Genomic DNA, 24,738 nt, shown 5'->3' with positions numbered 1-24,738 from the left:
ATTTCAGTTATAATTCTATAACTATAAATTATAATGCCTGTTGACTATTTGCCCAATTTCTTTGATAAATCTTCTTTATACAGTGTCATACAATCTTTGTCTTTCATACACTCACCAGTGACATTAGAAATTGTTTGCTTCCAGCTAACGCCAAAATCAAACGGTGGCCGTTCTAGGAAGAATAAGATGATCATTATTTATCTCTCACAATTCTACAGGCTTTCTCCCTTTATCAATCCATACCACCTATAATTTGCAGTTCTTGCACTATATCACCTTGATCCCCCATAGAATTACCCTAATAGGACCATTATTTCATACTCTTACTAATTCATGCTTATCATTAGTTTATATGGAAAATAGCCATAGGAGGATTATCTTAGGATTTCCTAAAAAATAATTATAGAGTATCTATTATGTTGACCAATATCTCTCATATAAAGAGGAAATGAGCCCTCTCTCCTTGGAGCTCACATCATTAGACCATACGATGTTGTAAGAGACACATCACCCATCAGTTTTCCTCTTTGCTTTTACTGTTAGGAAACTCACATCTATGTTTGAGCCCAATCATCACAGAGCTTTTCTCACTGTCGTATTTCTTGATATGATTCTTCCTTCCTCTGGATTCCACACGAAATTGCCAATACTTAGCTGTTTTGACTTAGCAATTTCATACGTCTTAGCATAATAGAAACGTTCAGAACTTTAGATGAGATAGCCATCTGCTTGTAATGTCTCATTTATTTTAGTTACTCTGATGGATTGGATTTAAAATTACTTAACTTTTTGGTGGGAATTTTGTGTTGACCCCTGTAGCAGCTCCACCCGCCAAATGTCAGATTAGTTTTGGAGAGCAGGCTTGGTCCCATTCTCATTCTATACCCCTGTCTGCTCGTTCTTGTTGCTACAAACAGAGAACCAGGATTTGTGTGTAATTTCTTAGTATGAGCTCCACTTCTCAGTTAACAATCTACTACACTTAATGAACACTGAGAAAAAGACAACATGTATCTGTTCTCTATTCCCAGGTCTAACGAATTTGCTGGTGGCAAGTTCTTCTTAAAAGACAATTTAAAATGTACTTTTGTAGCATGGGTCTTTTCCTCATAAAGATAAGAAATTAGAGTTAGAAGTTGTTGATTTGAGCTGGCCATGTAACCTTAGACAAGTCACTTTTTAAAAAACTGGGATTCAATTTCTTCCCTCTGCAGAATGGGAATAAAAGTCGTTGTTATTACAAAGCAATTATTTTATTTCTTTAAGCCAGTATACAAGTCATGTTACAATTTCTCAAAAGCAGGAGGAAAATTGAAGTCCTGTATAAAATACCTTTGTGCTCTAAGTACTTTGCCTCTGTTATCTTCGTTTCTCCATATTACCCAGAATCTCCTTGCTATGCCTCTGCCCAAGGGCTTGAATGGCTACAGCTTTTGGAAAAGGATCCAGGACTCTGTTGGTGGCATGAATTGCCCTTAAAGCCACTGTGAGGGTCCTGGAACTCTACCCTGTGAGGGCCAGGTTCATCTGGGTACAGTAAGCTGCAAAGCCCATGCTGGTCTCAGACACAGCAAAATGCCCAGCACGGAAGGGCAGCTAGGTCAGGGGCTGAGCTGTAGCTACAGTCAAGCTATAAATACATCCTTCCCTCTAGGCCTGGAGAGGAACAGAGTCCCTTCCTAGAAGCCTGAGGGCAGGATAGCAGGCCCATCAACAGATGGCAAGGTGCCAGCCCCGCTGCAAGGCTGAGCATATGTCAATTGACTGGAACTCCACAGACAAGCTGCAGACTGAGGTGTGCTGGGGTGGGCACTATCCATTAAGCATGTGTCAGTCAGCCATGATCCAATTAGTTGTGTGTAGTCAATCATATTCTGGTCAGAGGTGGATCAGCCAGACACATGTCAGTCCCATAGACTCATCTCCAGTTCTTCAAGGCATATGGGAGTAAAATAAACGTCAGTCACATACATGCCCACTGGGTGCATTTCTACCAAACACTCTGTTGCATGAGAAAGGGGCACAAACTGTGTGCCCCCAGCAGCATGCAGGCAAGAAGCTGATGTAAGAATTAAGAAGTTGCTAGAAGCCCTTCCATCCACCCTGGCTCCTCTTACCACCTTTCATTACTGTCTGGTCCCTTTTCCTGCAGTCTGAGTGTGCTATGTACCCAGCAGGTACAGATGCCACATGGTGGGGGCAAAGAAAGTGGAGCTGCATCTTACTCAGAGATTGGGTTCTGGAGTGAACCAGTCAGATGACAAAGGCACATTAGCAAAGTCTCCTTGAGAAATCCCCTCAGTCCAACACTGCCGGTTTTACCTTCTGTCTGTTTGGGCTGCTATACAAGATACCACAGACCTGACAATTTATAAATAATAGAAATGTCTTTCTCACAGTTTTGGAGACTGGGAAGTTCAAGATGAAAGTGTTGACAGATCTAGTGTCTGCTGAAAGCATGGACTTTGTCAAGATGGCACCCCGAACACTGTGTCCTCACAGGGTGGAAGGGATGGAAAGGCAAAAGGGGCCAAACCCACTTCCTCAAGCCCCTTTTGTTGATATTCACTTGGGGTGGCTGGAAAAATATTAAAGATATATTAGGAAGGTTATAGATTAGTCTCAAACCTTTTGCAAGGCCAAAAGGTTTTACTGGGACAGGCCGAAAGTGGAAGGTCCATTAAGAGGGAGAAAGTAGGAATGAGGCCTTCCCAGTTAAGTCTGTTTACCCCACATCCCTTTGTCTCTACTTTGTTTACTCATGTAAACTTCATGCTGGATGGTCCTCTCAGGGAGAGATCAAAGGGGAATTACCCGTTAATAGTGTTTACTCTGGGTCCAGAACCTAAAGTTTTATCATTCGTAAAACCACTCGTTTAACCATGTTATTTATCTAAGTGTGTTAACTTAGAACCTCTTGTAAAATCTTGATGGAATATATGCGTGGATGGACAAAGGATCTTGGTCAGTTGATTGCATTTCACTCTCAGGAAGCAGCCAACAGCCATCCCTAGCCCTCTTGATTCACTGTAATGGTGTGAGAGTGCATTCATTCATCCGTCATTGAGTCAGGGTCTGAAGGCCAGACTTCTGCAGGTCATGGTTTACGTCTCACTTTTTATAAGAGTGCTAATCCCATCCATGAGGGCTCCTCCCTCATGGCCTAAACCTCCCAAAAGTTCCACCTTTTAATACTGTTGTATTAGGAATTCAGTTTCAACATGAATTTTGGAGAGGACAAACATTCAAACCATACTGCTTTCCATCATTGCTACACATTTCTGTTTATTCAATGGGTCACAGGAAGTAGGTGGCTTGCATTTAGGGATCATGGAGCATAAAAAATAAGTAATAACTAACATAAGAATCACAATTAGTAAGGAAAAGCCCACACTGTGAAGGGTATGCCGAGATTGAAGGGACAAAAACTCTATGCCTCCCTTATCCCAGAATTGGAGTTTCTGCTAAGGAGGAAGGAGAGAATGAATATTTGGAAGGAATTTAACAATCTGTGTTACAATGAAACTTCAACTATTTGAAAAGCTGTCTCTTAGCTTACCAGCATTTTCCAACCAATCACTGTGTTCAGTGAAGAAATTACATTTTCTGGTCTCCTTTGCAGCTAGAGGTGGCCAAAAAGATGTACATGTAAGTTACTGGGCCAGGTACTGTGGCTCATGCCTGTAATTCCAGAACTTTGGGAGGCCGAGGTGGGTGGATCACCTGAGGTCAGGAGTTCGAGACTAGCCTGGCCAACATGGTGAAACCCCATCTTTACTAAAAATAATAAAAATTAGCCAGGTGTGGTGGCATTTGCTTGTAATCCCAGCTACTCAGGAGGCTGAGGCAGGAGAATTGCTTGAACCCAGGAGGTGGAGGTTGCAGTGAGCCAAGATTACATCATTGCACTCCAGCCTGGGCAACAAGAGCTAGATTCCATCAAAGAAAGAGAGAGAGAGAGAGAGAGAGAGAGGGAGGAAGGAAGGAAGGAAGGAAGGAAAGAAGGAAGGAAGGAAGGAAGGAAGGAAGGAAAGAGAAAGAACGAAAGAAAGAAAGAGAAAGAAAGAAAGAAAGAAAGAAAGAAAGAAAGAAAGAAAGAAAGAAAGAAAGAAAGAAAGAAAGAAAGAGAGAGGCCGGGTGCGGTGGCTCAAGCCTGTAATCCCAGAACTTTGGGAGGCCGAGGTGGGTGGATCATGAGGTCAACAGATCGAGACCACCCTGGTCAACATGGTGAAACCCTGCCTCTACTAAAAATACAAAAAATCAGCTGGGCATGGTGGCGCATGCCTGTAATCCCAGCTACTCAGGAGGCTGAGGCAGGAGAATTGCCTGAACCCAGGAGGCGGAGGTTGCGGTGAGCCGAGATCGCGCCATTGCACTCCAGCCTGGGTAACAAGAGCAAAACTCCGTCTCAAAAAAAAAAAAAAAAGAAAAGAAAAGAAAGAAAGAAAAGTTACTGGGTAGAATTTAGAATTTCTGGGCAATATCCTCAAAGGGGATGTTGACTTAGTTAGAAGGAGTAGTTTCCTTGGCTTTTTTCTTTTCCTTTTCTTTCTGGCTAGAACATAGATGTGGTGGTTGTTGCCCCAGCAGCCATTTTGGATCATGAGGATGGAAACCATGGAATAAGGATGATGTGGCAGAAAGACAAAAGGAGGTTGAGTCCCTGGTAGCATAATGGAGCTGCTGCACTAATTTTAACTGTCCAACTCCAGCCTTCTTTAAATTGAGAGAAGAAACCCCTGATTTATTTAAGCCACTGTTGTCAATAAAAGCCAGTTAGTAATACAGTTCCTAGAAGACACATTCATATTTTCATCTCACACTAGAAAAATGGAATAAAATGTGTAATAAGTTGTTTGGGGGTTTGGGGCTTGCTTCTCCCCACCCCCTGCCAGTGATAAAAGCAACATATTCTCATAATTTACCAGAAAACTAAAGGCAAATTTCATTGTTAATATGTGAGGCGCCCCATTGGGACAATTGTTTATTGGCCTAAATTGGTTTTTCAGATCTCTGATGCTGAACACTGGTAGGTGAGGTGAGAGGGTGAGGAGATTGCATATGTCTACCTATGAAGGGGACTAAACAGGAAGAAGGCCAGCAGCTCATCTTATCTGGGGAAATGTAGGTCTGTATTTCTGTCCCTCATACAGGTAGGCAGGTGTGAGATCCACCTGAATCTATGGGAAAACTGAGCATATTCCCAGGACTGGGATATGGTGTAAATGGATCCAGGGTCAAATTCTATAACCAGAATGTAGCCACGTGGCCTTAATTATTGGTCTCAATTGCCCCCACCTGAAACAATCATGCCTCCAGAGGCTTTTCAGACTGGCATGTAACACTATTCCAGAAGATGAAGATTCCTCTCATTCTCTCTTTTTTTTAAGACTGACTTTTGCTTTTGTTGCCCAAGCTGGAGTCAGTGGTGCAATCTCAGCTCACTGCAACCTCCACCTCCCTGGCTCAAATGATTCTCCTGCCTCAGCCTCCCAAGTAGCTGGGATTACAGGGTGCATGCCAGCATGCCTGGCTAATTTTTTGTATTTTTAGTAGAAATGAGTTTTACCATGTTAGCCAGGCTGATCTCGAACTCCTGACTTCAGGTGATCCACCTGCCTTGGGCTCCCAAAGTGCTGGGATTACAGGCATGAGCCACCATACCAGGCCAATTCCTCTCATTCTTTAAGACAGGCTTCCATTGTTACCTTCTCCTGTCCCAGTTTTCACCAGGAAAGTCTCCACTCTCTCCTCTGTGCCCTTTACCACATAGGTTTCACTTATTACATAATATAGTAATTATTTGTTTATACAACTCTAACTCTCATTAGGCTGGGGGCTGCATGGTGGGGGGCAGGAAGGAAGACCAATATAACTGTGCATCTCTGATCCTGGCCAGTATACCTAAGTGTTCAAGGCTAAATGAATGAAATCCCATCAAGTACTCATTTTTTAAAAATTCATCTAGAAGATTCTTCATCAAGTTTAAGGAAAAGGTATAACTTCATTGCCCCCTGGGGCAAGTGTTTCCAATGAACAATCTTGTTCAACTTTTATGCAACAAAGTCATGAGTTGTTTCTCAGCTGCCACAAACCCTCAGCTCATGTAACCTAAGCATGCTCGGATGAACCAAGCTTGCAACTTCTGGGGGAACAGAAGTGCTCAGACCAAGGAGTGGGGACTGAATTGAGAAGCAGATATCACACAGCAGGATCTAGAATCCAATCAGATTGGGCTCTGCTGTCACCCCATGGCAGGACCCAGTCAGATCAGGCCTCCTGACATCACCGCATTGCAAGATCCAATCAGATTGCACCTCATTACCCTATACCTATAAAACCTGACCCAGTCCCAGCTCGAGGAGGCACTGCTTTGGAAACTATCCCTGGTGTTCTTCTTACTTGGTGCGAGTAATAAAATTCCCTTTGTTAAATCCCTCTTGGTTCTGGTCATTGGGTTACCAAACTCATCCATCATGTGGGTAACAAGCTGAACTTCATCCAAGAGGTTGAGAGATTTATCATAAGTGGGAGAAGAGTGGGAAGGTGCTCCATGGCCTTCTTCATGAACTCTTGCTGATTCTGTGTTGTTCTCCTCTTTTATATGACCTTAAATTCTTGCATTGCTTCAGTGATTGCACTGTGCTCACTGTCTAATGTGTCTCCTGTGTGACTTGCTCCAGGATAGTGCTCCTACTATCCTGTGTGAGAACTTTAGACATTTTCTTTACATTTTTTAAGCCTTACTTCTCTCATCTCAAAATGAGGAGGGCATCAATATCAGCTATCACTTGTGAGTGTGATTCCAGACACTTCATATAAATTAAATTTCTTGAAACCTCATGAAATCACTATGAGATTGGTATAATTCTTGATACCCCTATTTTATAGATGGGGAAACTGGCACAGGAACCTAAATCAACTTGCCTAAGGTCCCAGAACCTAAAACAACTTGCCTAAGAGAGTGGGAAGCTGGGTCAGAACTTAGGCATCCATGCTCTTAACCACCACACCCAAATATTTTACTTTTTACTACACTTTGAAATAGTACTTGCCTTACAGAGTTATTATAAGATATGGAAGGCACAATCTTTGGCATACAAAAAGCACTGAATAAATGTTAGCTGTCATTATGTTTGTGCTTCCCTTTTGCATACATTCAGTAAATTCTTGTTCAGTAATTTTGAGAGTTAATATGTGTTTATGAGGATGGAATAAAGAGACACATACATAAAGAAGACACAAACCCATGCATAAGTATGCATCCATGGGGAGACATACATGTGTATACCAAAAAAACTGAATGTGAAGTATGAGGCATCACTAAAGATCATGATACCAGCAGGGTTGGAGAAGCACCTGAAAGGCAGAGCTAGAAAAATAGTCTTGGATGTCCAAAGGCAGAAGTATCTCAGTGCTAATTTCTGGAGCATTTAGGTACATGAAATCCCAGTGAATGGGGAGGAATTGAAGACAGGGCTGCCATGCAGGACTGTAGTTTGTGCCTTACAAAAAGATGCCAGCTTGGCCGGGTGTGGTGGCTCACGCCTGTAATCCCAGCACTTTAGGAGGCTGAGGAAGGCAGATCATGAGGTAGGTCAGGAGATCAAGACCATCCTGGCTAACACAGTGAAACCCCATCTCTACTAAAAATACAAAAAATTACCTGGGTATGGTGGCATGCACCTGTAGTCCCAGCTACTCAGGAGGCTGAGACAGGAGAATCACTTGAACCTGGGAGTCAGAGATTGCAGTGAGCCAAGATTGTACCTCTGTACTTCAACCTGGCAACAAAGCGAGACTCTTTCTCAAAAAAGAAAGGATGCCAGCTGGGGGTCGGGGGCCGAGTGGGTGCTGATATCCAATCTGTCCTCCATTCACTGTGCTGTATACTCAAAACGCAGTGTCCACTCCAAAGAGGCACCTTTTCTCATTTATCTGCCAATGATGAGTGCCTTTTTCTAACTCTCACAAAGGCAAATGATGGCAATGAAGAGCCCAAGAGAACTGAGGGATCTCAGGCAGAAGATAGAGCTGAAGAACAGGGTCAAAAAAGCTAACATTCAGGTTAGAGAGCCCCAGAAGTTCATTTACTCAAATAATTATTAAGTACTCATGTATGTCAGGCACTATGCTGGAAAACATGGGCATAGTTCCACCCTCATGTAGCTCCCAGACCTCTAGAGGAAACAAATTCCAAACAAGTAAACTAATATATAATGTCAGATAGTGCTAAGTATTATAATAGACTTACAGGAATTACAAGATTGAGCCGGGCGCAGTGGCTCATGCCTGTAATCCCAGCACTTTGGGAGGCTGAGGAGGGCAGATTGCAAGGTCAGGAGTTCAAGACCAGCCTGACCAACGTGGTGAAACCTCATCTCTACTAAAAATACAAAAATTAACGAGGCATGGTGGCAGGAGCCTGTTATCGCAGCTACTTAGGAGGCTGAGGCAGAAGAATCGCTTGAACCCAGGAGATGGAGGTGGTTGCAGTGAGGCGAGATCGTGCCACTACACTTCGTCTCAGGGAAAAAAAAAGGAATTACAAGGTTGAGAGTGACTGGGAAGATGAAGGGCAAGTTTAGAGTGGATATTTGAGCTGAGAACTGGATGATAAGAAAGAGATGACCATGAAATCTTGAGGATTAGCCCTTTAGGAGGAATAAGCTGGTGTCAGAGTTCAGGGACAGTAAGGACACCCGGAGATTTACCATTCCAAGTGCGACATGGTCGAGAGTAAAAGAGGCAATGTTGATAATTATGCCAGGACAATAGGAATAAACTGGGTCTGTCCTGGGAAAATCAGAGCACCTTACTCTAGGGGGCATAGGGACTGGGTTTATTTGGCCAGAGAATCTGGAGCCCAGCATTTAGACTGAGCCACTTGATCCTAGGTTGTGAAAGTGGCTTAATTCACCCATTAATAGGATGAAGGAAATTGCTATGAGCAATTCTATAGAATCGTTCTGTTAGAGCTGCAGCTGATCTCAGCCAACAGGAGCTGTGGTGGATTCCACTGCCAGGAATAAAGGGAAATGAATGGAGTGCCTACTATGTGGAAGGCAAGTGTTTTCTCACTTACCTTCACCACAAACCCCTTACCATGGGTACAAATTTATGTCCCAATTTGCTGATGATAAAACTGGCCCAAAGTTAAATCATTTCCCTAAGGTCATATAGCTAGGGAATAACAGAGGTGGGATTCAAACTCAGATCTATTGGACCTGAGCAAGATGTGGTTGCTTCTATACCATATTGTCCTTAGACAGAGGCAGGGGAAAGAAAGCAGGGACTGAAACAGGTACAGACACATTCTAATATGTGTGGAGAAGCATACTCACGAATTAACACAAAGCCACAGAGAGAACCAGAAATACCTGGAGGCTTTGCTATGTGGATAAGGTTCTGTGGCAAGACAGCCACATATCCATCAATATCTGTTCTCCCCTTCTTTTATAGAATATCCTAATTTTAGCTAAGTATAGTAACACCCAAATTAGAGATTACATTTCCCAGCTTCCCTCATATCTAAGTGTGACCAAATAACAATGTTCTACCCAAGAGGATGTAAGTCGAAGTGGTACCACTACCTTTGCACAACCATAGGAGGCACCATTCACAGTATGAAGGTGCTGTGAGCAGAAATGATGTTGCAACCTCGAATGGAAGAGGCATGTTCTTCCTGTGCTCCTTTTTGCTTCTAAGAGACTGAATGGACCAACAAACAATAGCAGTAGAACTCTGACCCACAACCTCTTCAGCAGCCAGCTTGGGAAGCCAGACCACAATCCCTGCAGCAACTGGCCCAGAATGAGCAACACCTGGTCAACAACTGCCAGCTTCTCTATTTTTTGTTCCTACTTCTAACTCAGGACCAACTACAGAAAGTCACATATGCCTATGAATCTATGACATAAGATGCCTCGGGTTTTTTGTTTGTTTGTTTGTTTAGATGTCCAGGCTACAGTGCAGTGATGTGATCACAGCTCATTGCAGCCTCGACCTCCCTGGGCTCCAGTAATCATCTCGCCTCAGCTTCCCAGGTAGCTGGAATTACAGGAGCGTGGCACAATGCCAGGCTCATTTTTTTTTTTTTTTTTAGAAACAGGGTTTTGCCATGTTGCCTAGGCTGGTCTCAAACTCCTAGGCTCAAGGGATCTGCCAGCCTCAGCCTTCCAAAGTGCTGGGATATGGGTGTGAGCTGTTGCACCCAGCCAGATGCCCCACTTCTAATGAGCCCACTTGCAGCTTTCCTATGCCCACCACCTCCAGTGAGACACTCCTGACGCCTTCTCTCTTTTCCACTGTGAAGCTTTCCCACTGTTCTACCAGGTTGTGAGTTTCTGCCAAATGTAAGTAAGACTCCTTGCTAGAGCAAGCTCTGAATCAATGACCTCTGCTTGTTCTCTTTTGGATAGTCTTCATTTATTTCTACACCCTTCTCCTGCTGAGTGGAATGCAGATGTAGTAGGATGCAAGGGTCTCCATTCTCTGGTGTCATGGAACTGCCGTCCACTCTGGGCCATTAGTGAGAGAGAAATACACTTCAGTCTTTTAAGACACTGCCATTTCGTGTGTCTGTTTCAGCAACCTAACTAAACACATGCACACACACACACCCTGAGGAGCCTTTTTATTTCAGATTGAACATGGAAACTTAATCTATTTAAAGCGTTCTAATTTGGAACTTGTGCAAGTTTGCCCTGGGGCAGCCTGGGTAAAAGGGTCCATTTGCACTGGATTAAACAATCAGAGTTTGCTGAGCAGATTCATGTACTCCAGGTTTTACTCATTTAAACTAGGATTTTTAAGCATCTCCATTTGCATACAATGATTGAGATGCTAATTACAAGAGACTCATACCTATTCATTAATACTTGAAATTTACTTAGTCTGGGCAATCTGAGAGTGCTTGTCACGTAAAGGAATAAAATTGCATTTATGTGCACAAAATTCAAAATTTTCATCAATTCTGACTGAACTCTTCCCAATCAGAATAAACAAGCAAATTTTCATTGACTCTTTCTTAGGTGATTCCTTTGTGTCTCAATGCACTTCTGTCTCCAATTGGATATGGCTTTGGCTCCTATGCGGCTCAGATCACAGAACACCAAATACCCTTTTGGAAGAGAAACGTGTAAGGGCAATTAATTAATGCCCATATACAATCCACCCTTCTTCTGATCACTGGAGGGTCAGGGCCCCAGTGTCCAAGCAGGAATGGTTTCCACCCTGTCACTTCTCCACATCCACAGGGGAAGCACGGAGAGACAGACCTGCAGAAGTGATTTCTTGGTGCCATGGGTCCAGTCATTTGATTCCCTGTAAGATGCTTGGGTAAGGAAGATGGGCCAAGATGCAGAATTATTGTCTTATGCGTTAGTGTCTTCCACCCTTACAAGTCATATCTGATTTTCAGGGAGCTTCTACTGTGCCTGACAGAACACATAAGGTCCAAATGGTCCCCAGATGTTCAGCAATCCTTCTTTGTTTCCTATGGATACATGGAGCTATCTGGGAAGCATCCCCCAGAAATGCAGCTCCTTGAAACATCCTCATCCACAATTCCAGACCTCTAACATCCATCCACCTTCTCACACATTCAACCATCAGACATCTGCTATGTGCCTACTATGTCTTAGCAAGATACAGTCTTGACTCTCAAGGAGTTCATGGTTTATGGTGGAGGCGACACTTATACAAATAATTATAATCTAGTGTGATAAAGCCGCCATTGAGTCATGTACAAGCTCCCAAGTGAACAGAAGAGTGAGCAGATAGCTTAGCTGGAGAAGGCTTCACAAATATCTAGCAAACGGCACTTGAGGGAAGTCTTACTGGGAGCACAGGTTTCCATTAGCTGGAAACGTGTCAGCGAAAGCATTCCAGGTGAAGGAAATGGCATGGGAATAGGCAAGGAGACTTGAGAGACTCAAGAAAAGGCACATTGTTCTGTGAGGTTGGAGCAGAGGGTAAAGGAGAAACTGTACCTTGGGGTCATCTTGGGCACCATGCTGGAGGATTTGGGCTTCACTGGAGGTTATGAGACACAATGAAGGCAGGGCTGGGAACTCAAATGCCTACAGGAGCCTGGCAAATGACACAAATCAGCAAGGGAGGGTGCCTACATGGGAGTTGTAAAACCGGGGAGTACAGGCCCCATCCAAAGGCAGAAGCCAATTGTTGCCATGCTGCGGGGCAGGCTTAGTGTAGCCAAGTCTCTCTCTAAGAAGCTGGAAATCCATACTTTTTACATATGAATGCTACCAGTTTCTAACTGTTGACAGTTATTTCAAAATATCATGCTGGCCAAGCAAAAAGATATCTGATGCCCCATCAACCCTCGGAGCTTCAGTGTGGCACTTCTGTTCTAAAATTTCTAAGCAGAGAATGAAGACAGACTTATGTTTCAGATAGAGGATGTCTCCGTAGATCTCGCATGATCTTTCTGCCAGCAAGAACCTCTTTCCCCATCTCCACCGCCTTGTCCCTGCTCCATGTAGTCCTTGCCCTCCTTCCTGACGCCCAGACCACCCCCAGCACCAGCTGCCTTCTTGCACTGGGAGAAGCTGAATGAATAAACTGTACTGCAGACCCAGCTTACAGGGAGAAGCCCAGCATTAAGGACACGAGAGAGCCATATTTATTTCACATGGACAAGCATGATTCCATTGCATGCTGAACATGAAAGCTCGCATGAGCGAAGTACCCGTAACAGCAGAATTATGTGCTTTTGTCCACAGGGAGCAGGGAGAATCACAAAGTGGTTTTCAGAGACAGTGTCCTTCAGGCAAAGTTGAGACCACAGGCTCTGAAGTCACTAGTTTATTTTATTTCATCACCAAAGGGTCTGTCTCCCAGGAGTGGCCAGGGGGTTGCTTTCAGCTTTGCAATCTCTCAATGAGTTGCTAAGGTCTGAGGAGGACTGAGGATGGTCTCCCATCCCACTACCTGGGGCATCTTGAAGAAACGAAGCTCAGAGGGAAGATACATGCCATTTGGAATTAACAAGGCCACTCCTGGGTGGACAATGACAGGGATTGGCTGCTGTGTTCAAAGCAACAGAACCATCATCGCTTATAATACCTATCATCATCGGAGCATTCACTCTTAAAGCAATTCCCCAAGGCCTCTTGTGGGCAGAAAGAGAATGATTCTGGAATTTACTGGACATGCCAGGAGCAGATCAACTTTGCTTGAGCAGGCTGAGAGCTAGTGGCAGGGACCTTCTGGTCTCTTGGCTTTAGCTGGGCTGCCCAGTTACAAGATGACGCAACTCAAGGTGGGAAAGGGGGCTACAGCCAAGGTTTGTTGGAGGGAGAAGATCAGAGGGTCTGGGAGCAAATCTCATGGAAGAGATGGGCAGAAGAACACTTGAGAGCCCTTTCCTCTCGTGGGCTTATTCCCACCTGAAGTCCTGCCCAACAGTTTCATAAAATTTGATATTATAAGGTCTATAAAATTCCCGGAGCTGGTCTATCACTTCAGGATCAATCTGTACATGAGTTCTCCCTTTTGATTTGCCCAGACATCGAGGGAGAAGGCTCGATTCTGTTTTTTTCAAGCAAGGGAATCCTTTGGTCTTGTTGAAATAGAAGTGCTTGTCCGTGATGAATCTCTTAATGCCCAGGAAGTCCTGGACTCTCCCCATCTCGCCAGCGGGGTCAGTGATGAGCCGCTCACCACTGACGAAGTGAATCTGAGCTAGCGGGAAGTACTGCAGCCAGCTCTCCAGGTGCAGCACATACATGCCAATGCGGATGGCATTCCAGGACACGTCCACCAGCCCTAGGGTGCGGTTGCGGAAGGAGAGGCCCTCGAAGGTCGGGATGTCCGGCTTTTTGGAGAGGGTCTGGGTGTAATCAGAGATGGCACGGGTCACAGGGTTCCGCACCACCACAATCAGCTTGGTGTCTCGGGACATGTTGAAGATGCGTCGAGGAGCCTCTTGAGTGACAAAGTAGCTGGGTGTCTTCTCGAGCGTGATCTGGCTCTCGAGGGTCCTAGGCATCAGGCTCCTGTGTGGGCAGAAGGAATGCATCATCAAACAGGCTTCCCTGAGGCCAGGCCTTAGGCCCAGCTACATCAGCCCCTCCACCCAGGGACCTGTTGCATCCCCCTCCTCTCCTTTGTTCCATTCAAAGCTCTCACCTGGTGAGGGACCCACTTTGAATCTTGTTGATTTTTCTTTTCTTTTTGAGACAGGGTCTCACTCTATTGCACTCCAGGCTGGAGTGCAGTGGTGCAATCACAGCTCACTGCAGCCCCCTAACTCCTGGTCTCAGGCTATCTTCTCACCTTAGCTTCCTAAGTAGCTGGGACTACAGGTGTGCACCACCATGCCTGGCTAAGTTTTTCCATTTTTTTTTTTAATAGAGAGGGTCTCACGATTGAGTTGCCAGGCTAATCTCGAACACCTGGCCTTGAGCAACCCTCTCACCTCAACCTCTTAAAGTGCTGGGAGTATAGGCTCTTTTTCCTATTTAATCTTTAACCTGTTCGCTTAGGACTGGAAACAATCTAAACATCCATCATTGTGAGCTAAATAAATTATGAAATAGCCAATTAATAGGGGTAGGTAGATCCGTATACCTTAATATGCAATGATTTCCAACATACAGTGTTAAGTGAAAACAGGCAAGATACAGCTTGTATATCTTAGGAAGGATACATAGGAACCAATAAAAGCAGTGGCTTCTAGGGAGCGAACTCGAGGTGAGTGCAGAATTAGAAGATGGGGGATAAGTGAGAATTACGTTTTTATTTTTTTAAGAGACAGGTTCTTACTCTATCACCGATGGTGCAGTGCAGAGTTACAATCATGGCTCACCGAAGCCTTGAACTCCTGGGCTCTATTGACCTCTCAGGTAGTTGGGACTACGGGCTCATGCCATTACTCCTGGCTGATTTTTAACAATTTTTTGTAGAGATGGGATCTCACTATGCTGCCCAGGTTGGTCTTGAACTCCTGGGCTCTAGTGATCCTCCTCCCTCAGCCTCCTGAGCAGCTGGGATTACAGGTCTGAGCCACCAGATCTGGCTTATTATTTGTATTTTTTGTAGAGATAGGGTCTCAATACATTGCCCTGGCTGGTCTCAAACTCCAGGCTTCAAGTGATCCTTCTGCCTTGGTTTCTCAAAGTGCTGGGACCACAGGCACCAGCCACCACACCTGGCTAAAAATTACTTTTAATTGTATAACCTTTTAAACTGCTTGAAAATTTTAATGTGTTTATTACATATTCAAAAATTGCAACGTAAGCCACTGAATATTGTTCGGGCAAAAGATATTTCTCCAAATATATTAAGAAAATCTTTTTTGGGGGAAAATGTCTTGTCTTGCAGGAATAGCAGCTGTTTTAGATATGAGTTCCAACGTCTTCTCCTGCTGAAAAACATTTGAAATACATCCTTTGTGTAGGCTTGAACAAGAACAGAACTCCAGGCTGGTTGGGACCTCAGTCAGAAGCCAGGCAATATAACCTCTCTTTTCCTTATTTTTTGAATTTCCTGGCTCTGCTTGAGACCTGAAGTGATTTGTGAGAAAGAGCTGAAGTCTCTTTCCCAGGTGCATCTTGTTTAGGCCTTGATGGAGGGGAGCAACCCTGGTTCCTAGTCGCTACTTCATAATGAAGGTCATAGTTGACCTTATATGCATTTTTTCTTAATCCTGGCTGCACATTAGAATTACCTGAGAAGTAAGTTCGTTCGTTCGTTCCTTCCTTCCTTCCTTCCTCCCTCCCTTCCTTCCTTTTTCTTTCTTTCTTTTTTTCTTTCTCTCTCTCTTTCTTTTTGGGATTTCCTTCCTACTTTCCTTCCTTCCTTCTTTCTTTCTTTCTTTCCTTCCTTCCTTCTTTCTTTTTTGTGACAGAGTCTCACACTGTCACCCAGGCTGGAGCACAGTGGCGCCATCAGGCTCACTGCAGCCTCAATCTCCCCTGGCTTAGGTGATCTTCCCACCTCAGAATTCCCAGGTAGCTGGGACTATAGGCACTTACCACCACTCCTAGCTAATTATTGTATTTTTGGTAGAGACAGGGTTTCACCATGTTGCCTGGTCTTGAACTCCTGGGCTCAAGAGATCTACCTGCCCTGGCCTCCCAAAGTGCTGGGATTACAGGTGTGAGACACCATGCTCAGCCCACCCTGAACCTTTGAACATGACCTATTTGGCCTATTTGAACCTTTGAACATGACCTATTTGTAGATGTAATTAAGTTAAGGACGTGCAGATGAAATCATCCTGGATTAGGGTGGGCCTTAAGCCCATTGGCCAGTGTCCTTGTAAGAGAAGGGAAGAAGAGTCACACAGGGAATAAGGTGACCTGAAGACAAAGGCAGAGTGTGAAGTAAGATATCTATAAGCCATGAACACCTAGGACTGCCGCCAGAAGACACCTGAAGCTGGGAGAGAGGCACAGAGCACATCCTTCTTAGATCATTCAGGAGGAACCACCCCTGCCAACTATTTAGTCTCAGACTTCTATCCCCTAGAACTGTGAAATAAGCATTTTTTTTTTTTTTTGAGATGAAGTCTCGCTCCTGTCCTCCAGGCTGGAGTGCAATGGCGTGATCTCGGCTCACTGCAACCTGCCACCTCCTGGGTTCAAGCAATTCTTCTGCCTTAGCCTCCTACTCAGGGACTACAAGGCTCCTGTCACCACACCTGGCTAATTTCTGTATTTTTAGTAGAGATGGGGTTCCCCAAGCTGGTCTCAAACTCCTGACCTCAGGCAATCCACCCAAAGTGCTGGGATTACAGGCGTGAGCCACCACACTTGGCTACACTTCTGTTGTTTTAAGCCACCTTGTTTGCAGTCACTTGTTATGACAGCCACAGGAAACTGCAGATTACCGCCTTGTTCCTTTCTACCTTTTCCACAGTCTCAAGCTTGTTCTACCCATGTTCAGATTCATCCGGGATCCTCTTGATTTCACTTTATTTCATACCTTCCCTGGATCCAGTGAACAGTCATTTCAATAGCATCCTCTTTATCCTCATCAATTTTCTCATTCTAATGGTTCTCCTCAGTCTCCAGCTGGAAAGGATAGAAGGCTGCATCCTTCCAGCCTTCTATCCTTTCCAGTTCCGTCTCTGCATTGCCAAATAGTAGTGGAGAAAATTGCTGGCACTTACAAGTAGATGCTTAATATGTTTCTGGAGTCTAGCTTCCATTGAATCCTCAGTACTGCTCAATAATCTTATATTTGTCTTTTCAGGTCCTTTCTATCATTTTTCATGGTAAATGTTTCCAATTCTCACCACACACTCCCAGCCTGAGTCCTGTCATCTACCCTAAACATGCAACTAGTCTCCCACGGCACTAGAAAGGCATAGCTTTCAACCTAACTCCTCAACTCCTTCAAGCTGCCTCTCCTCCATCGTAAAGCTGATCCTTAGGTGCAGCCATCCCGAGCCCCACCTGCTGGTCTGCTACATCATATTGAGACTGTTGCATATATGGTAATTAGGTGTTGGCCTGTCTGACAGAAATAGATGAAATTACGTAAGTGTGACAGCGCATTTAAACTGTGTTAAAGACTTCCCAAACTCTACAGGGGCTATTGAAATAAAGGTCTTCCCCAGCACAAGAAAATTGACTTGACTTGCCATTAAACAGATTCCTTTGCAATATCCTTCAATACACTAAAGAATATCCAAGAAGGAATTGAGGACAGATTTTCTAAGCGTATTTGACTAGAGCTGTGAAGCACCAATTAACATTTCTTTTTGTTACCAGTTTTGAAAATGCTGACCAAATCCAGTGATCTCCAAAGTATCACATTATTCCCCAATCTGTGCACAAAAGTGAAGCTCCACCCAGTTTCTTCCCTCCCCCCTCCTTCTCTCTCTCCCTCCCTCTTTCTCTTTCACTCCCTCCTTTCCCTCCCTCCCTCCCTCCCTCCCTCCCTCCCTCCCTCCCTCCCTCCCTCCCTCCCTCCCTCCCTCCCTTCCTTCCTTCCTTCCTTCCTTCCTTCCTTCCTTCCTCTCTCTCTCTTTCTTTCTTTTGAGTTTTGCTCTTGTTGTCCAGGCTGGAGTGCAATGGCACAATCTCCTCTCACTGCAAGCCTTCCAGGTTCAAATGATTCTCCTGCCTCAGCCTCCCAAGTAGCTGGGATTACAGGCATGCACCTCCACGCCTGGCTAATTTTATGTATTTAGTAGAGACGGGGTTTCACCATGTTGGTCAGGCTGGTCTCGAACTCCTGACCTCAGGTAATCCAACCACCTTGGCCTCCCAAAGTTCTGGGATTACAGGCATAAGCCACCACGGCCCGCCCACCCTTCTAATTTCTAATTGGTGTTATCAGTTGCAAAATCAAATGGTAAATACTGAAGAAGATAAAAGAATCAGACTGCAAACAACATTGCTGCAGTCACGCCACAAGTCAAAGGGCTCCTGGGTACTTTAAATGTTCTCTATCCCACAAAAACACCCTTGCATATTTCCTGCTCTTCCGGTCACTGGAATAGAGCACTGGCGTCTGATGTGATGATAATGTGCAAAGGTGCCATGTATACATTCCCATACCCTGTGCACATTGGAGGAGGGAAAGATTAGACTTTGCCTTGGGTCTCATCTTTCTTCTTTATGTCACTGTTTAAATTTTGCTTACTTGTTTCCAGCTGCTAGCAAACAGCTGAACTTTTCTCTCACCCTGCAACCCTTTTAAGCTTCCGCCTCCTTTGTTTTCTATGTAGCTCTGCAGAAGTTACTGCAAGAATAATCTAGCTCGTTGTTTGGTCTTTCCTCCCATCTGTTATTTTGACTTGCTCAGGAACTATTTTCCCTACATCTGGTAACAGCCCCAGATTTTTCTCTGAGGACTACACTCTTGATTTGGACAAAATCTTGGTGGGCCAAGGGTGGGGGTGCATGTCCAAAGTTAGGCTATTAGGAACCAGTGGTGTTACAAAGACTAAAAATGTGTCATAAAGATTGAAAATAGAGCTCATCCAGATAGAAAACCCTGGAAGAGAATCCTCATTCGTTCTGTTGTCAAATCCCTGCAGCTCTCTAGGTTTTCGCCCTTTCTGAGACCTGGTTCTTTCCCTTTCTTTTGGATTCTGAGTTACTTACTACACATCCTTCCAGTAAGTTTCTACTATTTTAAATTAGTTAGAGTTGGTGTTTGTTGCTTGCAATCCAAGAATTTTATCTTATCTTTTACAGCCTGGCCTCTGGCTACGGTTTGAATATTTTTCCCCTCCAAAACTCATGTTGAAATTTAATCCTCAATGTGCTGGCATTGGGAGATGGGGACTTTAAGAGGTGATTGGGTCATGAAGACTCTGCCTTTATGAATAGATTAATCTACTCATGAATTAATTAATCAAAGCATTAATGAATTAGTGGTTTATCATGGGAGTGGAACTGGTGTCTTTATAAGCAAAGGATGAGAGATCTGAGCTACCGAGGTTAGCACACTCAACTGCCTTGCCATGTAGTGCCCTGTGCTGCCTCTGGACTCTACAGCAAGAAGGCCCTCTCCAGATGGGGCCCCTTGACCTTGGGCTTCTCAGCCTTGATAACTGTAAGAAATAAATTCTTTATAACAGCAAATGGACTGAGACTCTTATTTTCTGTTGAAGCGACACTCAACAATTTGATTGTAGATTCCACAAGGGCAGGGCAGGGTGTATCTCATTTGCAGCTATAGTTCCAGAGTCTGCCACAATCCGTGGCACAAGTAAGGTCTCCATGAATATCGTTGAAGTTTAAATGAAGACAACAACCTATCTAATCCATTTATGCCTTGAAGCCCTCATCCCCTTTGCGAATTCCTAACTCTCCCCAAACCATTCTGGATCTTCTCAATGGCCTACCTTCCACTTCTCTCATTCTGGTTTTGTTTTGTTTTGGTTTGATTTTTCTGAGACAGGATCTCACTCTGTCTCCCAGGCTGGAGTGCAGTGGCACAATCTCAGCTCACTGAAGCCTCGACCTCCCAGTCTCAAGCAATCCTCCCTGCTCAGCTCCCCAAGTAGTTGAGACAACAGGTGCCTGGCTAATTTTTTTGTATTTTTAGTAGAGACAAGGTTTCACCATGTTGCCCAGGCTGGTCTTGAACTCCTGGGCTCAAACAACTCCCCAGCCTCCCAAAGTGCTGGGATTACAGGTGTCAGCCACTGCACCCGGGCCCACTTCTTTTATTCCATGTGATCCTCCTGGATGACCTCATTCCTCCCTCAGCCTTTAACCATTACCTAAGAGATGCTGACACACAAATCTGTAACTGCTGCTCCAACTTAAAGCTTTACTATGCTCTTAACTGGAAGCCTGTCTATGGACTGGATACCTCACTTCAACAGTTGAACATTTTCCTCCCCAAATTTGTTTCTCTCTTTTGCCTGCTTTTGCAAATATCATCATGAAAGCAGGAAAACTTCAGAATCATTCTTAACTCTTCCTCACATCAAACTTGTAAGTCTTTCATTCTTGCAAGTTTTACCTCCCGACCTTCTGAAGTCTCCAGCTTCCTCCCTTAGTCCATGAGCATAGTCACAGGCCCTTGTCAACTCTTCCTCAGACCACGGATTGCTCTCTGCCCGCCATGCTCCTATTCTTTTTTCCCTTTTCAACTCATTCTGCATTTCACGTCCACCAGGGAATCCAATCATGGATTCTAAGCTTCCTATAAATTCAGTTATGCCAGGCATCAGTGATTCTTTTGAATCAGGTCTGTATTCCTTGGCTTGGCATTTGAGACCCTTGTCTACCTGTCTAGAATTAATTTCCTGCCACTTCCCTGGTATCCTGATGCTCATACCATGCTGAACATAAAATCCACTCACCAAACATCAACCTGCCCTTTCACATGTGTTTTGCACTTGCCAAGTGTTTTATTTTTATTTTTCATTTTACTTTAAGTTCTGGGGTACATGTGCAGAACATACAGGTTTGCTACATAGGTATACATATGCCATGGTGGTTGCTGCATCCAGTGTATTTAGAAATACCTAAGTACATTAGGTATTCCTCCTAATGGTTTACCTCCCCTCTACCCCCACCCCCTGCTATCCCTCCCCTAGCCCCCCATCCCCCAACAGGCCCCCGTGTGTGATGTTCCCCTCCCTGTGTCCGTGTGTTCTCATTGTTCAACACCCGCTTATTAGTGAGAACTTGTGTTTGTTTTTCTGTTCTTGTGTCAGTTTGCTGAGGATGATTGTTTCCAGCTTTACCCACGTCCCTGCAAAGGACATGAACTCATCCTTCTTTATGGCCGCATAGTATTCCATGGTGTACATGTGCTATATTTTCTTTAACCAGTCTATCATTGATGGGCATTTGGGTTGTTTCCAAGTCTTTGCTATTGTGAACGGTGCTACAGTAAACATATGTGTGCATGTGTCTTTATAATAGAATGATTTATAAGACTCTTGTTCACCTTGCTTGTCTCTCTTGTCCTGGTGAATGCCTACCCACATTTTCAAGTCCAAACCAAAAGTCACACACACCCTCTGTAAACCCTTCTTTGTAACCTCATGGCACTTTGTGTAACCGCCTATTAGCACCCTCATCCCACTGTGTGGGAATTGTTAGTTATGCATTCATTTATACCAACAGATCCTCAGCAACGTGCACGTTTCTTGTTGACTTTTGCCTCACATAATACCTGGCATACCATAGGTGCTCAATAAATGGATCAGAGATCCAATGTCAGAGATAGGTGCCCATTGAGAAGTGGCCCTTGAGTCTTCAGAAGCTGTGAGTGCTGAGTTATAAAACTCAGCCCTTTTTAGCATTCTGGCCTTGGGAAGCTGGTCCTGGAGGGAACTTTTCCGTTGTGTTTAAGATTTCATTGTGCCCACAGGGGCTCTGGCTCACGACTGAGGGGGTGTCCAAGCTCTGCTTCCACCAAACCTTCCAAATGTAGGAAGGTAGAATGAGATTTAAAGGGAACATCTCATGCCATTTGTTTTGCCACCTGTACACTGTCCCCATCCCTGTGGCTGGTGGGGAAAGCATGGTGAAGTTAGGCTGCATGCCAGGACCACTTGAGGGGGTTTTGGAGCCATGCAAATGTCTGGGTCCCACATCCAATTAATTAAATCAGAAACTCTGGGCAGGTGACCCAGGTACCTGCAATTTTAAGGCTCTGCAGATGATTCCAGGGGGCCACCAGTGCTAAGAACCACTGCGGCAGACTGCACCTTCCTTTAGCCACATGCTCCTTAATACAGTTGCTCATGAGAATTAACTGGGTGCATCTTGAAGAAAAAAATCCCAGGTCCTTCTTCTGTACATTCCAATTTTAGTAGGTTTGGGGTGCAGTTTGTGAACATGCATTTTAAATAAGCTCCCCCCATGATTCTTATGGTCAGAGAAGCTTGAGATATACCACTTAACCAAAGGTATTCTCATAAGTTACATAGGCACACTCATTACTACCTTATATATTTTATGTTTATTTGTATGTTGACTGTCCCTGGACACACCTATCCCATCCCTCAGTAGATTGTAAGTTTTTTTTTTTTTTTTTGAGACGGAGCCTCGTTCTGTAGCCCAGGCTGGAGTGCAATGTCATGATCTCTGCTCACTCCAACCTCCACCTCCCAGACTCAAGCTATTCTCCTGCCTCAGCCTCCCAAGTGGTTGGGATTACAGGGACGCGCCACCACGCACAGCTAATTTTTGTATTTTTAGTAGAGTCAGGTTTTTTTGCCATGTTGGTCAGGCTGTTTTCCAACCCCTGACCTCAGGTGATCCACCCACCTCGGTCTCCCAAAGTGCTGAGATTACAGGCGTGAGCCACTGTGCCTGGCCCGGTAGATTGTAAATTTTGAGAGTGAACATTGTTGTCTATATTATTCACTGCTGTATTCTCTGTACCTAGACAAAGGCTGGCACTTAGTAAGGGTTCAGAAAATACTTGCAGAAGAGAAAAACTAAAATAAAGACAAGGCTTTAATCTGAGAATAATGAGGCAGGATCATATTGTTTGTACTGGCAGAGATGTGTCCCTCTTTCTCATGCCATAAAAGTCTATACACTTTCACCCTAAGGGAAACATCACAGATTTCCTATAGCCCCTTCCAAAAAAAGAAGAAAAAAAAACACCCAGGTACTCTCCTTTCATCCTGAGGCTCTCTGGAAATTATATCTTTGACCCACACAGGGCTACCCAGTGTAACACATGACAGCTCCCTTGGAACCCCCTGTCCACCCAAGGGACTTCCTTGCACGTGTGAGCACGTGGGAACCTGCCTGATGTTGGGCCATCATTGGAAACTTACAGAACTGGCACACGACTGATTATTACTGATAGGATTCTCTGGAAGATTTCATTTTCTGCTAAATTTGTACACTCTTTGTATGTGTTCTGGAAGACCTGGCTGCCTGGAGGCCTGTGGTGATTTATTAGCTCCTAACTGGGCAACCAGGCTCCTTGAAAATCATTGCAGTCTCCGGAGGGATAATTAAGAACGGAAGAGGAGGGAAAAGGCCTTATTGCAAGAAACTGATTTTTAAAACTAAACCTGCTAAACCCCCACACACTGAGCCAGGCATCAGGCCCAGCACCTGTAGCCATTTATCCTCGTCTAGTTGAGCATAGCCATGAGCCCCCTCTCACACTTTGGGACCATTTCTTCCAAGTCCACAGCCCCAAATCCTTACACTTATATGACCTTGGAGCAGGCCACTAAGTCTCAGTTCAAACTCCAATGACCAGTCTCATTGCTCACAAGATAGAGTCTTCACCACAATTTCTGTGGCTCTTCCATGGCCCCTCCTGGGCTCTGGCTAGACTGGATTATTCGAAGCCAGTCTGTACTCCTCCAAAAACTGTATTTTTCATGCTAAGGGGACTTTGACCTGTTCTACCCTTTGCATGAACCTCTCCTTAACCTGCCTCGCAAAACTTCATCTCTCAGCTCATCATCACCTCCACCATGAAGCCTTCCCTGTGTCCTTATTATTTCTCCCTTTCTGGAGGAGTTAGGTGTTTTTTCACTCTTGTGATTCCATGGTACCCACTATAGATATAACCCATTTTCGATATATTTTCTGAGTCTATCGTCCGTCTAAAATTCAATGTCCCTGAAAGCAGGCATCCTGACTGTGGCATCTCTATATTGACAATACCTAGTTATCTGCTGGTATGTAATCATGGATTCATTCATGAGACAACCGTTTATTGAGCACCTACTACATGCTGGGGATACAGAGATAAGTGAGATAAGTCTCTTTCCTCAAAGCATTAACAGCTTTGAGGACCACTGGGACCAGAGAGGGCAGGGTCCCCTTTTCCTAGTGTGAGGGACTGCACCTATAGTAGCTTTCTGCCTCTGGCAGGAGAGGTTAGTCCTGAACCCAGTTCCTCATAGGTCCTCAGGTATTCAGGTGCTGGGCCGCTGGCTGTCCCAGATAACTCCTGTAAAGAGCTGGCATCTGAATCCAATCGGCCGGCTGTTTGATTATTCCCTAGCTGACAAGGCTGTGGTGATCTCCGCACTGTAAGAGGGAAGTTGATAAAGGTGGACAGGCAGAGTCCCTTCATCCCTGGGGCAGAAGCCACAGCGGGTCCAGGCCCTGGCAGTCCCCTCAATGACATGGTGAGAAGAAAGGGTAATGCTGTCCTTCTGCCTCTTCTATTGTGACCCCAGTAAAGCCGATTCCTTTATCCATCTTTTATGTATTGTGGAATTTATTCCTAATCCTGCTGTGTGACAAGTGGAGACTACAAAGGGATCCTTCTTACATGGTATGTCCATATAGAGGACTACTG

General features: G+C 44.6%; 1 protein-coding gene across 1 annotated transcript in view; it reads right to left on the bottom strand.

The window, feature by feature from the left end:
- Window positions 1-12,626: 12,626 nt before the first annotated feature.
- The window catches only part of HS3ST2 (heparan sulfate-glucosamine 3-sulfotransferase 2), a 104,500-nt gene continuing 92,388 nt past the window's right edge, over window positions 12,627-24,738 (bottom strand). The window contains exon 2 of the mRNA XM_002755991.5: window positions 12,627-14,024. Within this exon, the coding sequence (XP_002756037.4) occupies window positions 13,406-14,024 (619 nt within the window). The 3' untranslated portion in view covers window positions 12,627-13,405. The remainder of the gene's footprint in view (window positions 14,025-24,738) is intronic.

Source organism: Callithrix jacchus, chromosome 12 (assembly GCF_049354715.1).
Source record: "Callithrix jacchus isolate 240 chromosome 12, calJac240_pri, whole genome shotgun sequence".
Taxonomy (NCBI): domain Eukaryota; kingdom Metazoa; phylum Chordata; class Mammalia; order Primates; family Cebidae; genus Callithrix; species Callithrix jacchus.
This window is presented reverse-complemented; position numbering and strand designations above follow the sequence as displayed.